The sequence below is a fragment of the Carettochelys insculpta genome, chromosome 15 (genome assembly GCF_033958435.1).
Source record: "Carettochelys insculpta isolate YL-2023 chromosome 15, ASM3395843v1, whole genome shotgun sequence".
Taxonomy (NCBI): Eukaryota; Metazoa; Chordata; order Testudines; family Carettochelyidae; genus Carettochelys; species Carettochelys insculpta.
In genome coordinates, this window is record NC_134151.1 from 19,697,675 (window position 1) to 19,718,097 (window position 20,423).

At 52.8% G+C, this 20,423-nt stretch overlaps 1 protein-coding gene across 1 annotated transcript; it reads right to left on the minus strand.

Moving 5' to 3' along the window:
- Positions 1-12,627: 12,627 nt before the first annotated feature.
- Positions 12,628-13,917, minus strand: POU4F3 (POU class 4 homeobox 3). Its single transcript, XM_075009772.1, has 2 exons — positions 13,798-13,917; positions 12,628-13,503 (listed from the first exon to the last, which is right to left on the minus strand). The coding sequence occupies exons 1-2, from the start codon at positions 13,915-13,917 to the stop codon at positions 12,628-12,630; spliced, it is 996 nt and encodes a 331-aa protein (XP_074865873.1).
- Positions 13,918-20,423: the final 6,506 nt, after the last annotated feature.

The window sequence follows — 20,423 nt, forward strand, 5'->3', positions numbered from 1 at the left end:
AACTTTTGACAGTTGCATCATGGAGCTCCAGGTTTGTCTTGTGGATGGCTACATGGTTGAAAAATTCACTGCCACATGCTTTCTATATAATTCTTATTTTATGTCTAGCATTTAAAGAAACAACAATCTTCTACTGCAAATTAAAGTTCATTTAATGTAATACATTATCTGAAACCAGGACTATAGGACATTACATTTATTTAAAAGATACTAGGAAAAGATTCCTTTTGCCCTGGGAGAGTTCATTGTAGAGGAGTTGCTTAGGGATTCTTGACTCCTCCATTCGTATGACATGCCCTGTCCAGTGAAGCTGGGCTTTCAGAGTCATGGCTTCGATGCTCGTGGCTCCTGCTCTGTCCAGGACTTCCAGGTTCGTAACTTTGTCCTGCCATTGAATGTGCAGTATTGACCTCAGGCTGTGTGTGTGGAAGCGCTCCAGCAGTTTTATACGTTTTCTGTACAAGGTCCAGGTTTCACAGCCATACAGGAGACTGGTCAGGACTACAGCCTTGTACACTTTCAGTTAGTGGACTGTTGGATATTGTGCTGATTCAACACTCACCCTCTCAGACGTCCTAGTGCCCAGCTGGCCTGGCAGATTCTGGTGCTGATTTCTTTGTCAAGGGAGCCATCATTGGCTATCACACTGCCAAAGTATTTGAACTCCTCTACTATTTTTAACTCTGTTCCTTCAAAAAGATTGAAGCAGGGAGAGCATCAGATCCTGGAGCAGGTTGAAACAGTACCTGGGTCTTTCCTAGGATGATGGTCAAAACAAAGAGGCGAGTGGCATCAGCAAACTTGTTGACGAAGAGCTGGAGATCAGATTCCTTGTGTGCCATAAGTGCACAGTTGTCAGCAAAAAGGGCTTCAAGGATGAGCCTCTCAAGTGTCTTGGTTTTAGCATTCAGACAACAAAGGTCGAAAAGTGACCCATCAAGTCTGTATTTTATGTAGACTCCATGATCCAAGTCCCTAACTGTGTGGCTGAGGACACATGTGAAAAAGAGGTTGAATAACACTGGGGCCAGCACGCACCCTTGCTTCACACCACTGGATATCTCAAATGGATCTGAGGACTCACCATTTGAAAGAACAAAGCCAGTCATGTCATCGTGGAACAGGCATATGAGGTGAACGAATCTTCTTGGGCAGCCAAGTTTTGACAGGATAATCCACAGGGCATCAGCTAGAGCAGCATGCAAAAGACCAAACAGGTTGGCGTGCTCTCGTACGACATGTGTATGGCAACTTCGAAGAGCAGCGACATGTACGCCTCATTGATGCTCGTGAGAGGAAGAAAGCAACAGCAGCAGACACACCAACAGAGCCAGGACAATTACCTTGCCCCCACTGTGAATGCCCATGCCACTGAAAGCTTGGACTCCTCAGCCACATGCGAGTCCACAACCAATGAGCCTGTGCAATCTCAAGACATTATCGTCGCACATGACGGACTACCTACATACACTAGGGAAAGAGAATAGCACAATAATCTCTTACCCTGCAAACATGGGAGCCACAAGGGATTAGAGCAGTTTGGAACACATGCTTGATTCAACCCTGTGCAACATTAAAGAACAACCTAAGGCCCTGATCCTGCAAGTACTTCTGCCATGTACAACTTTTTGCTTTGAGACCTCAGAACCATTCTAAGTGTGTGTCTATGATTTTGGAGCATTGGAGGGTAGCATTTTATTCACTTTTGCTTTAGTTTGCCAATTACCTTCTCTGTCTCATTCTTGATTGTAAGTTTGTTGCTTGGCCCAGATGGACTAGCTCGTTAGAACTTGGAGTTTTGACATGTTTTCTTTGCTTGTTCTCGAAAGTTCTTTCTGTAAGAAAAATAAATAAATAGGAAAAATAGGAAATAAGAAAAAATCATAGAATAAAATACATGAACTAGTACAGAAAATGACATTCCATTGATAATTTCAATGTCTGAAAATAAATAAATCTGGCTATAGAGGCCTGATTGAAATCTTGGCCCCATTGAAATCATTAGGGGTTTTACCATTGACTTCAATCAGAAGAACATTGCACTCAGGATTCAATGCTGATTCAGTCACACAGACAAAAAGGAGTTAGGTGGGTCTCACGCCAAACTTCCCTTAAACACATTGCAGGGTACAAGGTACCAGGACAGATGTTATGCACAACTCACAGGAAGCTCAAACTGACCTAGCTTGTGTTGATGGTGAGGAAAACTGAAGTTCATTACCCTAGGGGTACCTAGGAGCATGACAGCTGAGGACTCAGGTGGACTGCAAAGAGATGCTTCCCATTCCAAAGGTGGAATAAAAATGGGGTGTTGCCGGTCAGAACTGTAACATATTAATTAGAACACTGAAGAAGACATTGCCATGACACCTGCCAGCTCTGTGCTGGGGTTGGCCAATGTTACTGGCCCCTCACTTTAAATAGCCCCTAAATCAATTCACAAATGATATCAAATAATCAGCCCCAACCGTTAGAAGAACCATTCAGTATAAAACTTACTTCACCTTTAGATTTAATTAAGGAATTTGGAGCTTTGCAATGCTTCAAACAGATTAGCCTTGCATATTTCACATCTTTGGTACAGAGAAGCACACTTCATAACTCTGTAGGCATCAGCCCAGCTGCTCATCTATTCAACCTTGCTTAAAGAACAATTAAAGTGACTATTGTAAGGTTCTGAGACACAGCTTCATCTCACCATCTGGAGAAGTGATTGTCCACCACTGCAACTTTTAGCTCACTGGTGAAGAATACTAAGCATGTTCACAGACAGAGTGATATTGAAGTTTTTATTAGATTTCCCCCTTTTAATATCTTGTACTGACATGCAGAGAGTGGAGTGGGTGCACAGGGAAGGCACAACATAGTGGTGATGAAACTAAAAAAAAAAAAAAAAAGGAATAGTCTGTTCTCTGCAGATGGGGTACCAGGCTGTGTTGCAAGTAATCCTGCTCTCCACATGCCCACAGACAGATCAGATGGTGGAAAGGCAAGAGATTTTTAACGTGCCTTATTTTTAAAGAAAAAAAAGCCAAAATAAAAGTGGCGTAAGTCTTACATCTTACATAAACCCTTTTTATATTACACAGCTAGGCCTGACCCTGCGACTACACTTCAAGAAAAGTAAGATCAAGCCTTCATACCTAATGATTTATTAGGGAATATGATGCTTTTTAGGCTTGGTAGGAAAACCTTTAATGTGCTAGTTGGACTCCAACCTAAATCAGTAGTAGCTGAAAGGAGGAACTATCTGATAATTGTCTGGTGATTTATATGAAATAAATTAGGGGGCTCCATCTAGTTCCTAGCATCAGCATTCCTATTCCACTCGTACACACTTAATATTGTTAGTCCTCAAAAAGGAAACACAGAACTCAATAGGTCATGAACACTGAACTGCCTCCACCCACTGGCATGACCCATCAAGGTTCAGGTTAAAGGGGACAATGATGGAGAAGCTTTTACTAGTCTGAGACTGGTTCTGCAAGAAAGAGGACTTCAGTTCCCAAGACTGTCAGCCTGGGCCCTTGACCCAGCACTAGGGAGCCCAAACAAAAAAGAAAACCCCACTAAATAGATGTTAATTCCTGTCATGGCATTGGAATTATATTCCCAGCATCATAAAAACAGATCTTGAAATCCAGCACCAGCAATCTATAGGGTTACGTAATAAATTTCCCATGACAGGTGAAAAAAATCAAATTCTTGCACTGATTTGACTCCCATTTTGTTGGAGAGCCACGCCTGGTTCTTCATTATTTTATGGAGCAAAGTATTTAAATGTTTTTGAACAAACAGGACTTTAAATAATTTGCAATCACAGGTAATGGATACCATGATTCAAGTGTGATGCATTGCCACGAAGGTAGTAGAAGTATACCAGGAAGCAATTTGGCTTAGTACTCCCACATTACAAAACCATCATATGACCTGGCACAGTTCAACACAATTAAAAATAAAATAATGATGACTGATTATTCTTAGAAGCTCAAGAGCCAGATTTAGACCTGGCATGAGCAGATGTAGATTTAAATGGAAAAGAAGCTGTATTTGCTCATACTGTCTGAAAAGAACCCCAATAGGGCAATAGGAAATGTGCTGTGGGTCACACTCAAAGTACATAAACAGAATAATATGGATGAACTATATGCAGAAGCTTTGTACATTGGACCTGAACTGCCTTTCCGTTAGAGCTAATTAACATTCTATAACACTATTGGCTTGAGTGGAATTACTTTATGGTGGGTGGAGTGAAGTTGGAAATGGGGGCTGGGAATCATAATCAGGCCCATTACACTTGATTCGAACTAGTGCTATTAGGTTATGTCTACACTAGAGCATAAGTTGATTTTAAGGCACTTAGCTTGATTTTACAATGTAACTCTCTTCACTGCAAATACCATTAGGTCAATTTTAAGGAGCGCTAAGGTCAACTTTCTCGCCTCAACCCTCTAGTGTGGCATAAGGTCAAGTTTGAATTTAAAATGTCTAAATAATGCTAGCCTGGAAACAGCATTACTTTACATAAATTTTTTTGGCCTCCAGAGGTATCCCACGATGCCTAGAATGTCTACATTCTGTCCACTTTTACCTCCCCTGCTCTCCAGGTGTGCAGGAAGTAGAAAACAGGAAGCCCAGCAATTTGAATTCATTTTCTTTCTGATCAGCATGGTGATTGTATCTAGCCATGAAAGAGAACCCCCGCATGGAGCCATCAAGAGAGCCAGTATCTCATTTCAGCGGGCAGGCTAGCCACCGCCCCACCACATCATGTGGTGGTTTGGCTGTGGGGACCAGGCAGTGGCAAAGCAGACAGTGGCATGTCCTTCCCTGCATGGAGTGAAGGCTTCCTCCCTGCACAGGATGCAGCAGAATAAGCAAGAAACGTTTTTTTTGTGCTTCACATTTTTACAGGGGATCCCCCACCACTAGGTGCCTCCAACCAGGGGTATAGCCCCCACCGGACCATGTGGCTAGTCCCCCCAACCCCCTGTAACGCCATGTGGCTGGTGGGCCAGCTCCCACCCCACCACCCCACGTGCCGGCTGTGCAGTGCAGACCATGCTTACAGACAGCAGCATGTCCTGGCCTGCATGGGGTGAAGGCCTCTGCACTTCACATTATCTGAGGTTCACAAAGCAGCTGGATGCTGGCCCCCCAATGGCAAATATTTTCAGGGGCTGGCCCCAGAGAGGCAACATGACTGGGGAAGGGGAAATTAGTTGAATGACCTGTTGACATGGTACAGTCAGGTTATTTTTAAAAGTCACTGTTCTTTTAAAAGGGACAGAATGAAGCACAGTCCCAGCAATGGAAGCTTAGAAAAAAACTTGGGGGTGGGTAATGTGGACGACGAACAATTTAGCTCATTGGGCAAAGAGACTTCAGAGATATGGCTGTTTGTTTTCAATGGGATGGAAATGAGAGCAATGCATTCTGGGAAGATGACATCACCCCTTCACAACCACTTGCAGGGTTTTTTTTTTCCATAATGCACCAGCAAGAGAACCCAGAGTACCACGGGGCTGAGGGAACTGTGGGATAGGCTCCCACAATGCACTGCTGCAAAAGTCAGACTTTGGCAATTTAGTGGGGATGCACTAAGTTGACTTTGTGGGCAGGTGCAGAAACTCAACTTCGACTTTACAAAACCCCAAAGTTGACTTTATTTCATAGTGTAGTTAGTTGCTTGCATGTGTCACTACAAAAGGCATTGTTTTGTAGCAGTTTTAAGTTCTTGAGGTGCTATATTTGTTTACATCAAGAACAGATGACTCCTCTTCTTTTCTTTTCAGCAACAAACGTAAGCCCTGATGCTATTCCTACTGATATCAAAGGGGGTTTTACTATTGGCTTTAGTGAAATCACCACAAGACCCATATAGTGTAATCTACTTATTTGTAATCAGAGTTCTAAGGAATTAACACAAAATTGCCACAACAATGTACTGTTCCAGCAAGAACAAGCACACAATTCTGGCCTACTTTTTCACCCTTGCCATAATGAAGATGAAATAAAAAATATGTTAGTTTCCCATTTAAAATATTCCTTTCCTTTGGTGAATGGGCTCAGGTAATCACTAAATATTCTTAACTGGACTTCAGTTAGGGTTGGGCAAGGCACAACTTAGAATTAGAGTTGGCTGGAGAACAACAACGGCCATTTGGGGACAACTTCCTAAGTTTCAGAATTTGTCTTTGTTCCCCACTGGAATGAGGACCAAACATTCTGACCAGTTTAATTCAGTGGCAGTGTGGCAGATATCTCCATCTTCTGCTGTGGAGTGTCAGGTTTTTCATTCAGCTCTCTCGCTCTTTCAGTGATTAGAAAATTCAGCCTGGACTTCAGAAACCTTCCCATCAAAAACTATGTCCAGTGTCCCCATGATGTTTCAACCTCTATAATACAGCCTGTGTTGGCATGAAGTGTCCAGGCAACATTCTGATCATGTTCTCTTTAGAACTAAGGGTGTGGGGGAGGGGGATGCAAGATGGACATCGGAAGGACAAAAGAACCCAGGATGTCAGAATCTTGCATGGGCGGGGGGACTCCTGGACCTACTGAGTTCTGCCCTTAACTTCAATGAGGCACAGCAATTGCGCCAGGAGTGGTGGGTTTTGGATGAGCCATTTCTCTTGGGCTCAGGTACATGGATTAATTGGTAAAGGTAAGTCTGATGGGCCCAGCAGCTCCAGTCTGATCTGGGCACACACTGGTCTTCTCCTGTGGCTACCAGAAAGCCATGTTTGCCATAATCTTCTAAAGACCCCGAGAGTGGGGATTTGGCCAAGTCTCTCAGCTCTAAGAGTAGAGGGAGTTCCTACTCCTCTCCCATTTGCTAGAGCAACCCTGATGTCAGATCATTTTTCTATCCTTCATGCTAATAATGGCACTTTTTTAACTCATTCAGTTACAAGGAAGATGGCACAAGACATTTATATTAGCATCTTAAAGCCCGGTGAAGGAGGAGCTAATGCCCCCAAGCAGCGCTAGAGCAGGAAATCACCTAGAGCAATGGTTCCCAACCAGGGGTCCACAAGCATATTGCAGGAGGCATGTGAAAAAAATTAAAGATAAATAAAAATGATCATAGAAAACAGAATTGCTTTTAATAGGGACTGGGAACTTTTGGGGGTGATTGGGGACCTGGGGATGGTTTGGGGGTGGTTGGAGGTCTGGGAAGGGTTTGGGGCGATTGGGGGTCTGCAGTAGTGAAAAGGTCAGGAACCGCTGGTTAGAGCAATGGGTATAAGTAATTTGGGCTCAGCAGCAACTGAGCAAAAGTGGAGTTGGGTGTGGCCCAGACTGATGCTACTGGGAGGCAGGCTGGCCCTGCTGAGGCAGCAGCTGGTCCCTGTTGTTGTGGGATGGGGGGTTGGGGACACACTGGGGAAGTGGGGCTGGGAGGGGCAGGCACTCAGGCCAGCCAGCAGAACTCTTTCCCAAGCCAGCTCACCAGGAAGTGTCTCCAGGGGCTGGGTCGGATAGAAGCAAACATGAGAGCATTTGCACCCCCCCCAAAAAAAAGTTCTTCCTCTGCTGTGGGGGGAAAGAATGCTCCTGCCCCAGCTCCCAACCCCCCGTTGCCCCCAGGCATGCAACCCATGGGAATATTCACCAAGCAGCTAAAAACTGGAGGGTGCCCTCAAAGGGCAGAAGGAGGCTAACAGTGGAAGTGCTGCACTCTCTGGCCTCTTGTGTCTTCCTGTGGTTCCCCGGGGGGGAGGAGAAGCTGGTGCACCTGGTCTGCACCTCGCCTGGCCACTGTTCGCCAGGGACTAGCACCTCCTCTCACCCTCCTCTGTGGCACAGTCCTTTGTCCCTAGCAGCTCTGGCTCCAGGCACCAGTGTAGGGGAAGGGCATTTCCAGGTCATTGTTAGAGAGCAGAGGGCCTTAGTGTGGCAAGCGTGGTCCCCACAGACATAGAAAGGGGCAAAGTCCCTGCCCTGGCAGTGCCCAGCTGGGGGCTCTTGGAAACAGGGGTTTGCTAAAGCTCACTATCCAAGCCTGAGCCGGCAGTGCTGAATTTCCTTCTACAGAGAAGGTGACAGATTTCCCAGGGCTTAGACCCCCACAAGATCTAGTTCCCCCCCCAAAAAAAAACCCATCAGCAGTCTGTAAATAACATACATGCTAGATACTCTGCACACATGTAATCATCCCAGCTGGGCATGGCTCTTTTCTGGGGCCACTGCTGATCAAGGCACAGATCTGGGAGACTTTTCCAAGGCATAGCCCATTTTGAGTCAATTTCAAAATAGGCTATTTCAGCATGTGGTGCTGTCTAAATGACACCACATAGTGAAATAAGCCACTATTTTGCAGCATCCCTTACTCCTCAGCTATGTCTACGCTGCAGCAATTTGTTGACAGAAGTCACTGTTGGAAGATATCTTCCAACAAAACTTCTGTCCACAGATCATGTCCACACACAAAAGCAGATTAAAAGAGTGATCTGCTCTGTTGACAGAGAGCGTCCAGCCTGCCTGGTGGCTCTCTCAACAGAATGGCCAACTAGAAGCCCAGCAAACAGGGCTGCCTGGTGAACCAGAAGTCCTGTCTGTTGACAGAGGGCCCCCCTGGAGCATCAACACAGCTTTTTTTTTTTGACAGAAATGATCAACAAAGGTGTTATTCCTCATTGCAGAGAGGCAGAATGCTGACAGTCGAAGTGCTGAGTTTTGTTGACATACTGTTTTATCTGTAGATGTTTTGTCTGTAGATGTTCCATGAGTTTTGTCCCCAAAACTCTCTAGTGTAGATGCAGCCCACAGCTATGGTTACACTAGCAAGTTTTGTCAACAAAACTGGTGGAATGTCCACACACAAAATGTGTTTAGCCAGCAAAACTCAGCACTTTCACCAGCAGTGTTCTGCCTCTCAGCCCTGAGGCATAACACTGCTATCGACAGATTCTGTCAACAAAAAAGCCATGTGGATGCTCTGGGGAGCTTTCTCTCAACAGACAGGGTGTCCAGAATAATGGGCAGCCCTGTCTGTTGTGCTTCCCAGTGCCTGTTTTGTTGAGAGAGCAGCTGGGAGGTCTGGCTGCTCTGCTGACAGAGCAGAGAGCTATTCTGATTGGCTTTAGTGTGTGGCTGCACTCTGTAGACAGACGTTTTGTCGGGAAATCTCTTCCAACAGTGACTTCTGTCGCCACAGCTGTAGTGTACCCGTAGCCCTCCTGCAATGACCTCTACAGGGATATGGAAATAGTGTGCTCTGCATTTCAAAAAAATATTTCGAAGTGAGGGGTATGTAGACATAGACTCCGATTGCAGCTCCCCTTTAAACTCTGTCTTTGCTCTCCCCGGGGACAGGGAAAAGTGACTTTCTTGCCCCCAAAATTCTAGCCCGAGCTGAGCGACTGCAACCCAAAGCCGGCTGGCTGCAACTCGGCGCTCTGCGCTTCTGTGTTCAGAGAAGGGCGGACGATCTGCCGAGAGGGGAGCTAACCATCTCTGCCCCCCCGCCCCAGGCCGACAGAGCAGCAGCAGCGCGGCTGCTTCACAAGAGCAGGAGCCATTGGCAGCCGTTTCCAAAGAAGGCAGCTGATGAAATCATAAAATCCAACAGACAGGCTGTAAATAAAAGATGCGGCGCTAAAAGAGATGGTTTGGTTTGGTTTTTAAAGGAGGAGACTCCTCTGAAAGGGGGAGCCAGGAAAAATTAAAGTAATAATAATAATAATAATAATAATAATGTGGAGGAAGTTCCGTCTATTAAACACAAGCACTCGGCAGGCGCGAGGAGCTGTCCAGTGCTGAAATGCAGACAAGGAAACAGCGTTTGAACTTCATTTCTCCGACGCCAGTTTTGGAAGCGTTCTCACTTCAGAGTTGCACCAGGGGTGTGTGCAAAAATGAATCGTGCAAGGTAGGAAAAGAGGAAAACGAGGAACTGGTGCATTCGCCAATCACCTTTTTAATTCACCCGGGGGTTCCTTTTTTCAAGCATCTGGTTGGCGTAACCGTCAGGTATTTATTGTATCAAAAATATTTCATCTGTCATAGTGCATTGCTTAACCTGACTCCAGGACACGCCTTTTGACGAATTTATTACAGCGCATATTTTAACCCCACGTTTAGAAAATAATTTCTCTACCTGAAACTCCAAAAATAATTTTAAAAAATCCCACAATGACCAACTACAGCCTTTTGTTTCGGTTGATTTTGAAAGATTGGCTGTAAAAACAAAGACAAAAACACGCAAAGAAATACAACAGGTGAAGTAGATAGGATTTTAAGGATCGAGAAAAACGTTTAAAATGTATCTTACCTGCACTTTCACAGCCACAACCGGGCCCTTCTAGGGATCTGCTGAAATCCTAGTGGACAGTAGCGAAAGGAGGCAGTCTGGATTGCTATCTGCCCTTTTTATACTACGATAGCCAATTAATATTGCATCACCCTTATTTTAAATTTTCAAAACCCACAATATAATGTAATGGCATAAGGACATTTATTATTAAAGGATATTTGATTGGGAAAAATCATTGGACTGATTAGGAAGAAATAGAACAAGGAAACTCTCATCGGTTTCTTCCCAGCCCTAAAATTAAAAGGGGGGATTTGTAAGGTGCTTCCCTAAACGTGGGGTGCGGTGGGGGTGTGAAAGAGAAAGATCCCCGAGCTCAGGTTAGGTGTTCGACACTCATTGAAATGCTACGGTGAAATATGCAGAAGCGACTTGGGCTTCGAGCATGAATTTTTAATCGTTAAGGTGCTTCTGGGATTCATAAATAAAAGCCCTCTTTTCCCTTTAAACAGCATTAGAAATGAGCCTTGCAGAGAGCCGGCTGAGCGGGGCTTTTTTAAATTAAACTTCAGGAATGAAATTCTCTCTGTAAGTCCGCCCGGGAGAGAAACCCCACTCCAGCCCCAGCCAAAACTTAACTCAACCTGGGCCAAAACAAAGCAGCCGGCCGGCAGCACGTTAGGCGCTAAGCAGATAACGAGCTTTCGCGGGGCAGCCCCACTTCTCCAGATGTGGAGCTAGCGCGCAGTGGGTCTGCCCCACGGAAAGCTCCTCACCCAGTCAATGGTGGAGTTAGCCCACCGCACTTCCGGACTGCTGCCTGGGGAAGGTACCGTACAGACTCGCACCGCTGCCGCTCCCCGACCACACTCGGGGTGGGTTTGCTGCAAAGGGAGCTGGTGGGTTTCCCCTGCTTCGCGCGACAGGCAGCCTAGGACTTAGTCCACGCGCGCGCCGAGCCCCGCGCACACGGCAGCTCTAGGAGTCGCGGCAGGTCCCTTTCAGAGGCGGAAAGCACCGCGGGAGACCAACCCGGGGGGGGGGAAGCGCACAGCCAAGCGGTGAAACGGCGGAGCTCGGCGGCGCCGCCAGGGCGAAGGCCGCTCAAGAGGACAGGCGAACTGGCAGGGAGATTGCGGCCTGATTCGCAAAGGAGCACCGGGCCCATGGCAAGGAAAAGCAGCGCAGCCGGGCTGGGCGAGCCGCCCCGGTGGTGGTGGGGGGGGGGCCTTGCAGCCTCTGCCGCTCTCAGGCGGGAGGGTGGTGGTGTTAAACTAACGCACTGCTACGGCTGCTCCTTTCACACCGCTCCGGCCGGCGCGCCGCCCTGCACAGACAAGCCCCCGCTCGGGTTGAAAACTAAAGCATTTATTGCAGGCGCGAGGCCGAGGGACAGCAGCGGCGCGGAGCCGATCCCGGGGACAGAACGAGCAAAACACACAGCGAGAGGAACGGCCGCGCCGAGCCCACGAGCGGGCGCGTGGGGGGAGAGCCCCTTGCAGACGACCCGGCCCAGGACTAAGGTACAGGAGAGCAGCCCGCTGCGGCGTGGCGCGCCGCGCCCCCGAGTCGCCGCTGAAAGGCCAACCCCAGTCCCTGGCTGGAGAACCAGGAGCGGAGACGGGGCCCCCGAGTGGGGACACCGCCGGAGCGCGCGCAGCCACGTCTGTGGGGTTACGGAGCCGCCGCTCCCTCCGCCAAGTCCCGCTGAGAGCCCCGCGCTGGGAATCAGTGGGGCGGGCAGAGCTCACGCGGGGGCCGGAGCGGGACCCGAACATCAGGGCGTCCCGCGGCTGAGCCCCGGGGGGAAGTCAGCGCGGGGACAGAGCCGGAGCTGAAGGCGAGTGTTACACACCGCTCCGGACACCGCCCCTGGGCCCCCGGCCCGGACTGACCCGCGGGCAAAGGGTCAAAGGGGAGCGAAACCAGGGGGGACTCGCTTGTCCTCGCCAAAGCCTGGGCGCACCGAGCAATGGGCCGGGCGCTCCCTCCCTCGCGAAAGGGCTGCGAAGGACCCGCCCGCCCTTGGGGTGTTCTCAGGAGCCTGCAGATCGCCTGCACAGCGCCCCCCGGCATCTCAATACACGTTCCTCCTGCGGCCCCCGGGGCTGCCCCGGTCCCAGCCTGTGTCCGTATTGCAGCGGTGTGAGAAAGCAGCACCGCCGCCCCCGGCTCCAGCCCCGCCAGCGGCGCGCGCCTCCTGCGCAGGAGTGAGCCCGGGAGCCGCCCGGAGGGACGCGTGGCGGGCTGGGTTTCGGGCCGGCGGGACAGGCCGGGGAGGGGCGATGACCAGGCCCTGGCTGCGTGGCTCGGAGGTCCCTGCCCCCGCTGGAGGGAGGCACCCAAGTGCCGCCGCCCGGCCGGCCGGGTCAGTGCACGGCCGAGTACTTCATGCGCTTCTGCTTCTGTCTCTGGTTGCAGAACCAGACCCGCACCACGTTTTTTTTCAGGTCCAGTTTCTCGGCGATGGCCGCGATCTTCTCCGAGGAGGGCCGCGGCTGCAGGGCGAAGTAGGCCTCCAAGGAGCGCTTCTCGGGCGCGGCGATGGAGGTCCGCTTCCGCTTGCGCTCGCCGCCGCTGAAGAGCTCGGGCTTGGCGCTGCGCTCCCGGCACGCGGCCTCCGCCTCCTCCAGCCAGGCGTGCAGCACCGGCTTGAGCGCGATCATGTTGTTGTGGGACAGCGTGAGCGACTCGAAGCGGCAGATGGTGCTCTGGCTCAGCGAGCCCACGCCCGGGATCTTCAGGTTGGCCAGCGCCGCCCCCACGTCCGCCTGGGTCACCCCCAGCTTGATGCGCCGCTGCTTGAAGCGCTCGGCGAAGGCCTCCAGCTCCCGCGGGTCCGACTCCACGTCGCCCACGCAGGCCAGGCCGGGGGGAGCCGCCCCCGCGTGGGGGTGGCCCATGCCCAGCGCCCGGTGCAGGTGCCCCACGGTGCCCAGGGGGTGCGGCTGCATCTGGCCGGCCATGCCCGCGGGGTCCGGCCCCGCCAGGCCGCCGCCGCTCAGCGCCGGGGAGAGGTGCTCCAGGAAGTCCGCCTCCAGGCCGGGGTGCACGGCTGGGTGGGGGTGCGACAGGGGCACGGCGGAGGCGGCGGCGGCCGCGCAGGGGACGCTGCTCATGGTGTGGTAGGTGGCGTCGGGCTTGAAGGGATGGCTCTTGCCGTGCGAGACCAGCTCCACCGCCGCCAGAGCTTCCGCGCGGGCCAGCAGCGTCTCGTCGAAGCCGGCGAATATATTGCCCTGGAGCTGCGGGCGACAAGGCGCACAGGGGAGTCAGTGGGGGATACCGCCCGCGCCGGGTCCAGCCCCATCGCCGGGCCCCGCGGGTCCTCCGCGCAGCGCAGGTCATAAAAATTCATAGGCCGCCGCCGCAGCCGCCGCGCTCCCACCGACGTGAGGCCCCGAGACGCGCGGGGGGCGGGCGGGGACGGGACGGGGCGCTGGCGGGGGGGGGCGCACAGCCGCCACTGCTCCGGCGGCATGAAAAAAACATGAAGCTGGGGCTGGAGGCCGGAGCGCGGCGCCCGCGCCGGGACGTACCTGCGGGGCCGGGAGGCAGACCCTGCGCATGGCCTCGGCGCCGGGGGCCAGGCCGGGGTACTTGGGCTCCGGCAGGGCGGCGTGCGCGGCGAAGGGCTGCTTGGCGTTCAGGGCCATCATCGCGGCGCCCTGGCGGGAGGCAGCGCCGGACACCAGCCGGGGCCGTCTCTCTGGCGGGCTCCCGCCCGAGTGAGCGATTTTCAAGGGCCGAGCCTCCCCCCGCACCCAGCCCCCACCTGCTCCCTCGCTCGGCTTACAAGCCGCCTGCCAGCGCCGGGGCCGGCGCCCTGCGCGCACGCGTGCTGCGCCCGCAGGATAAAAGGCGAGGAGCGGCCGCGGCAGGAGGGGGAGGGGGAGGGGGAGGGGGAGGGGGCGACAGGCGGCCGGCCGGAGCCGCGGGGAAAGGTCCCGCCCGGCGGACAGACAGGGAGTCCTCAGGCGGGACCGTGGCATCCTGGAGAGGACGCCGGGCCGGGTCCTCCCAGCCCCGCCAAGGCACCTGCCCGGCCCGGCCCGCCCCGGCCCGGCGGGACTCCCCGCAGCGGGGTCCCGGCCCGGGCGGCTGCGCACCGGCAGACGCACGGAGCGGCGCTGAGGCTGCAGCCGGCCCGGGCTGTGGACGGCAGCTGGAGCCACGGGCCAGGCCGCTTGCGCGCGGCTCCAGCCTGGTGCCGCCTTAGCCCGGGGCTGGGGGTGCGCAGCCCCCGCGGGTCGGGCTGCTGGGGGGTCTGTGCAGGCGGAGCGGAGAAGCCTCCGCCCCGCTGGGCACCCAGGCCAGGCGCTGGCCGCCGCTGACCCGAGCGAAGGGCCGGAAGGGGGCCGAGCCGCTGGCCGGCCGCCGGCTCCTTCGGGCGCGCCCTCCAGGCGCTGCCCCGCCGGGCGGCCCCCAACTTCCTCGCTCAAGCCCAGCGGCGCTGCCCACCAGTAGGGGAGCAGCCGCGCAGGGGAAGCCCGGGGGCAGCAGCGCGGCTCAGAGCCGCAGGGCTGCAAGAGTACGAGCGAAGCACCCGCCACCCGGGGGTTTGGGCGGGGAGCCGCAGCTGGCTGCGCAGCGAGCCGGGGGCTGCGGGAAGGGGCGCACGGGCGAGGCGCTCGCACGGGGAGCGGGGCAGGGAGCCAGCCAGGGGCGGGGAAATGGCACCGCCTGCAGCGCTGGCTTTCCGCCCAGTGCGCTTCTCGCCGAGCCGCCGCGTGTCACACCGGCGCCGGGGCCTGGCTGGAAGTGACGCTGGGTCCCTCCCCCCGGCCTTTCCTCCCCCGGCGGGAGAAGCGCAGGGCAGGTGCCTGTGACCTTTTTGGCGCCTCTGGCTGCAGGCAGCCATGCGGCGGGGGCGGGACGACAAGTTTCTTAACACCCCCCCGCCCCCGGCTGATCTGGGAGGTCCCATCTCAGAGGGGCCGCACAAAGCAGGAGAGTCCGGGGGGCCTCGGATAGGCTCACAGATTTACTGGAGCATAAACCGCAGGCGTCTGACCCGGCGGGTCTTTGCCCACCAGAGCTGTTGGTGGCTCAGGTGCCCCCGGCCTTGGCGTTGTTTTTGTGGGGTTCGGAGGCTCCAGCGGAAAAGGGAGGCGGGTGGGGGGAAGCGAGGCCTTTCCTCTCCCACTCAAAGACGCGTCTAAGCGAGATGCTCGCCTGGCGCGCTGCAGCTTCTTGCTGGGCCTGAACTTGCTCGGAGCGCCCTGGGAAGTGTCAGTTCTTCAAACTTTCTGACGGGGCCCGATCCTGTTCCCACGGATGACGGAGAGAGCCGAATCGGGCCCGATATCTGTAACACGGCTGAGATGGGGGGGGGGGGGGGGTAGCTTTGCGCATGCCCCCGGGGACAGCAGGAGTATGGAGACCCGGAGCACGGTGGAGGGGAGACTATGAGGAGAACCCCCCCTTTAACCACCTCTCTTACAGCTGAACAAGCTGCGCCCCTCCTGGGCTGCAGGAGGATGGGGGCGCAGGGCCAGGGCGATCGGCCTCTGGGGCTGAAACGCCCCGGGAAGGGGTGGCAGTTAAACACCCGGCTCTTGGCCATTTCTCCCGGACCCGCCTGAGCCCAGCGTGGGGAGCGCGGGGCGGGAGACGCCGCCTGAGCCAATCCCTGCCCGGCTGCGCTCCGCCGAACGATCACGAGAGAACATCGGCGGAGCGAACGGGGAGCTGCGGGACCAGCCGGCGGACGCAAACTCCCGCGTTCCGGAACGGTGCCCAGCGCCCGGTGTCCAAGTACCGGCTACACCGGCGCGAGCGCGCCTGCCTCGGAAAGGCAGCGTGAGCCGTCCTTACAACCCCTTTCCCAGCGACGAACTCAGCGCCCGGGACTTCGCACCCCAACCGCTGGCTGGCTTCCGCGCTGCTCCTTGGACGGCGGGGGGAGAGCAGCTCTTTAGGGCGGGAATCGCCCCTGCCCTGATCCTGCCAAAGGGAGCAAGGCTAGGTCCCGTCATTGGACCGGTCGGAGCGTTTGCATCTGATGAGCAAGGCCCTAAAGATCCAGTTCTGGTGCCCCTAGGTCCACTGCAATGGTGACTACTCTTCAAACATGTCAATGGACAATGCTTGGTGGGGGCTTTGTAACATAGCTTCCCCGAGGCAACATCTGCCTCTTCTGTACATTTACCAAGGCGAGAGGAACCAGAATTTTAAGTCTGAACTTGAACTTCCCTGGGGATGGTTATTTTCAGGTTGACACGGGTTATGGCCACCCAGCAAAGTTATTTCAAGATAAGAGCTGTTATTGTGAAATAACCTTGGGAGCATCTACACTACAGCCCTGCTATTTCAAAATAAATTCAAAATAGCGGCATGATATTTTGAATTTCATAAACCTCATTGCAGGAGGAGTAGAGCCTATTTCGAAACAAATGCTGTTAAGACACAGAGGCTGTGTCTACACTTACAAAAAACTTCGAAATGGCTATGCTAATGGCCAAATCAAAGAATACTAATGAGGTGCTGAAATGAATATTCAGCACCTCATAAGCACGCCACCAGCAACGGCACTTTGAAAGTGCTGCGGTTTGCTCGCCTGCAGTTCCTCAACACAGGGGTCCTTTTGAAAGGACCCTGCCAACATTGAAATCCCCTTATTCCTATCAGCTGAAGTTTCCAAGTTTTTTGTAAGTGTAGACACGGCCAGACTTTTGAAATAAGCCATAATGGTGCCCAATGTCACTATTTCAAAATAGGGATGATGTGTCCACACATACTATTTCAGAGTAGCTGGGTGCTACTTTGAAATGCATTCTCGACTATGGCTACACTAGAGCGATATTTCGAAAGACATTCTTCCAGAAGATCTCTTCCAAAAAAATATTTCAAAAGATCCCTTGCACACACAAAAAAGCGGACTGAAAGATCAATCTGCTCTTTGATAGAGAGCTTCCACATGCCCCGCCCCTGCACCCCTCTTTTGAAAGAACAGGCCAGGGATCAAAAAATTTATCACTATGAGGACTATTCTTTCAAAAAAAGGGCCCATGGAGCATCTACCCAGGTTTTTTCTCTAAAGACGCTTTCAAAAGGAGGCAGAGCGGAAGAGGGCTTCCAGAAGAAGAGCTGCATTCTTTCGATTTCGCATAGACACACCCAGCGTTCTTTGGAAAAAGGGCCAGATTTTCTGAAAGAACATGCTTGTATAGAGGGTGCCTTGTGTTACTTCAAAATAAATCATTTTGGAATAGCTATTCCAAAATGGCTTATTTGGAAATAATGCTGATGTGTAGATGTAGCCTTGGAAGCCCATTCTGCAGTTCTTACTCTGGGGCAGTGGCTACACTACCCTTCCTTTTCAGAAGGGGCATGTAAATTACGGCCATTTGAAAACATAAATGAGGCACTGATATGAATATTCAGTACCTAATTTCCATAACAGCAGCCATCCAGCCCCTCTAAAGTGCCGATTTCCAAGTAAAAATAGCTGTATGGGGGGGGTTCCTTCAAAAGGGTCTCCCGATTTTGAAAGCACCACAGGACAGGGGAAACCCTTAAAGCTACGACCCTGTTTCCAGGGAGGATCTGATTTTAACAGAAATAAGAAACCGCCCCCGACCCCAACTTATATGAACAGTCTCTTACAGCCAATGGCTCCCTGAAGCTCCAAGATCTTAGGTCCACAGCCACTTTGATCCAGAACCAGACTTGAACTAAACTGATTAGACTAATCAATCACAGAATCATAGAATACTAGGACTGGAAGGGACCTGGAGAGGACATTGAGTCCAGCCCCCTGCCCCAATGAAAGGACCAAGTACTGTCTAAACCATCCCTGACAGACATCTATCTAACCTGTTCTTGACTATCTCCAGCGATGGAGATTCCACAACCTCCCTTGGCAATTTATTCCACTGTTTGACCACCCTGACAGTTAGGAACCTTTTCCTAATGTCCAACCGAAACCTCCCTTGCTGCAGTTTAAGCGCATTGCCTCTTGTTCTATCCTCAGAGGCCAAGAAGAACAAGTTTTCTCCCACCTCCTTATGACACCCTTTTAGATACCTGAAAACCGCTATCATGTCTCCCCTCAGTCTTCTCTTTTCCAAACTGAACAAGCCCAGTTCTTTCAGCCTTTCCTCATAGGTCAAATTTGCTAGACCTTCAATCATTCTTGTCGCTCTTTTCTGGACCCTCTCTAATTTCTCCACATCTTTCTTGAACTGCGGTGCCCAGAAGTGGACACAATACTCCAGCTGAGGCCTAATCAGTGCAGGAGAGCAGAAGAATGAGTCCTCATGTCTTGTTTACAACACACCTGTTAATGCATCCCAGAATCATGTTTGCTTTTTTTGCAACAGCATCACACTCTTGACTCTGCGTAGCTCAAAGTACTTTGCAAACATGCATTGACACAGCTTCCCCACACCGCTCTGTGATAGCTATCAATGTAGCCTACAGTCTAATAGGGTGAACTGAAGCTCAAAGACATTAAAATACTTCCCAGCTGGCTAAAACGCCTAGAAGCTAGTCACTGAGAAATAATTCTGTCCTGGTCACACACTTCTTATTCATAGGCGGAAGTTAGTTTTCCTCGAACCTTTAAAAAGAGGGCAAAAGGAGACTATGGAAAGACACATACCTTTAGGCTAAGGTTATGCTGACCAGAACTGGGCACCAGTATGCAAATGAGCAGTCTAAAAATGATGCTCATTTGCATATTCGCTAAGCAGCAGAAGCTGCTGCGGCCAGACAAAAACTGTGTAAATGTGGTTCTGCTGGTGAAACCCCCACTTTGGAAAAAGTCAGGCATAAAAGTCTGCCGCTAAAGGGGGCATTTCCCCAGCAGAACCACCTTTACACTGCTTTTTTCCTGCCACCAGCAGCTTCTGCCACTAAGCAAATATGCAAATGAGCATCTATTTGTATTTTCCAGACCACCCATTTGCATACTGCTGTGGTGAGTGTAGCTGCGTCTACACTACAAAGTTTTGTTGAGAGAAGAGGCCTTCTGTGGACAAAACTCAGCAGCGTCCACACAACAAATGCATTCCCTCCAGAATCTGTGGACAGAACACACCCTTTTCCCAGCACAGTTACAGCTTGAAAGTTTGAGGCATAGCACCCCTGTGAACAGATTCTTTAGAAGAAAAATAGTGTAGATGCTCCCAGGGCCTCTGTCAACAGAGAGAGCTTCCAGTTCACCTGGCAGCCTTGTGCAGAGCTTCCAGTTCTGTAGACAGAGGGCTGGGCAGTCAGGCAGCTCTCTGTGAACAGAGGGAGTGGACTGGGGGAGCCCCGATTAGGTGTGGATGCGTTCTGCAGTCAGAGGTTCTCTTGGTAAAACTCTGTGGACACTGACTTGTGTAGACAGAACTTTGTGGTGTAGGCCCAGCTTGTAACCTTAGCCTTACCATTCCCCAGTGGGGCTCCTCCAAACTGTCACGCTTCAGAAGTTGCTAGACTGTGGCCCCGATGTCTTTGGTTGCGGTCCCGCGAGCTGGAGATACCCCGCATTCATCTCCGGGGCCTCAGGAGAAGGGAAACTCCTCAGAGTGTGAGAAGGTTCCCAGGCCCTCAGAGATCACAGGGATGTAGTGGCAACACCCCAGCCCACGGGGGAGGAACCGTCTCATCACCCCCTGACTAGCAACCTTGCGCCTAATGTGTGGGTCAGGGGGACTCTGGGGTGTCCGGCTCTGTCCTAAAGCCCCTTCCCCCGTAGGAAGGAGACGCTAACGCGTCAATCCAAATCCAACTATCAAGCACCAATATATTTCGCGTCGCCCGCCGAGAAACAGAGCAGCGCCGCGAGGGGGCCCGCTGCCCGGCTTCCTGCGGGCCGAGCTGTGCGGCAGGAAGGAGGAGCCCCCTGGGGGACGGCTGAAACCTCTCCGTGTGCTGGGATGCGCCCCCGGCGCCCCCGCGAGACTCGCAGCCTTACCGCCCCGTTCGGCGCGCGGCACAAGGGAGGCGCCCGAGGCACACTCGGTGCAGCACAGGGCTTGGTCAGCCGGCCAGCTCCGCGCGCGGCGCTCTCGGGCGGGCAAAGGACGCCCCGGCTCCCGCCCTGCGCATTGCAGGTCAGAGGAAAGGACAAGGGAGGGGGGCGCTCCCCGCCCCGCAAAACCCCGGAGAGATTGAACCACGGGAGGGGGTCGGCGTGATGAGTGTGTAACAGGGTTACCCTAGGTGGGTGTGT

Bases quoted from the DNA above. Each gene is read 5' to 3' on its own strand.
- POU4F3 (XM_075009772.1), bottom strand. From the start codon at position 13,917: ATGATGGCCCTGAACGCCAAGCAGCCCTTCGCCGCGCACGCCGCCCTG. The intron at 13,504-13,797 runs GTACGTCCCGGC...TGTCGCCCGCAG, and splicing joins TCTGCCTCCCGGCCCCGCAG to CTCCAGGGCAATATATTCGC.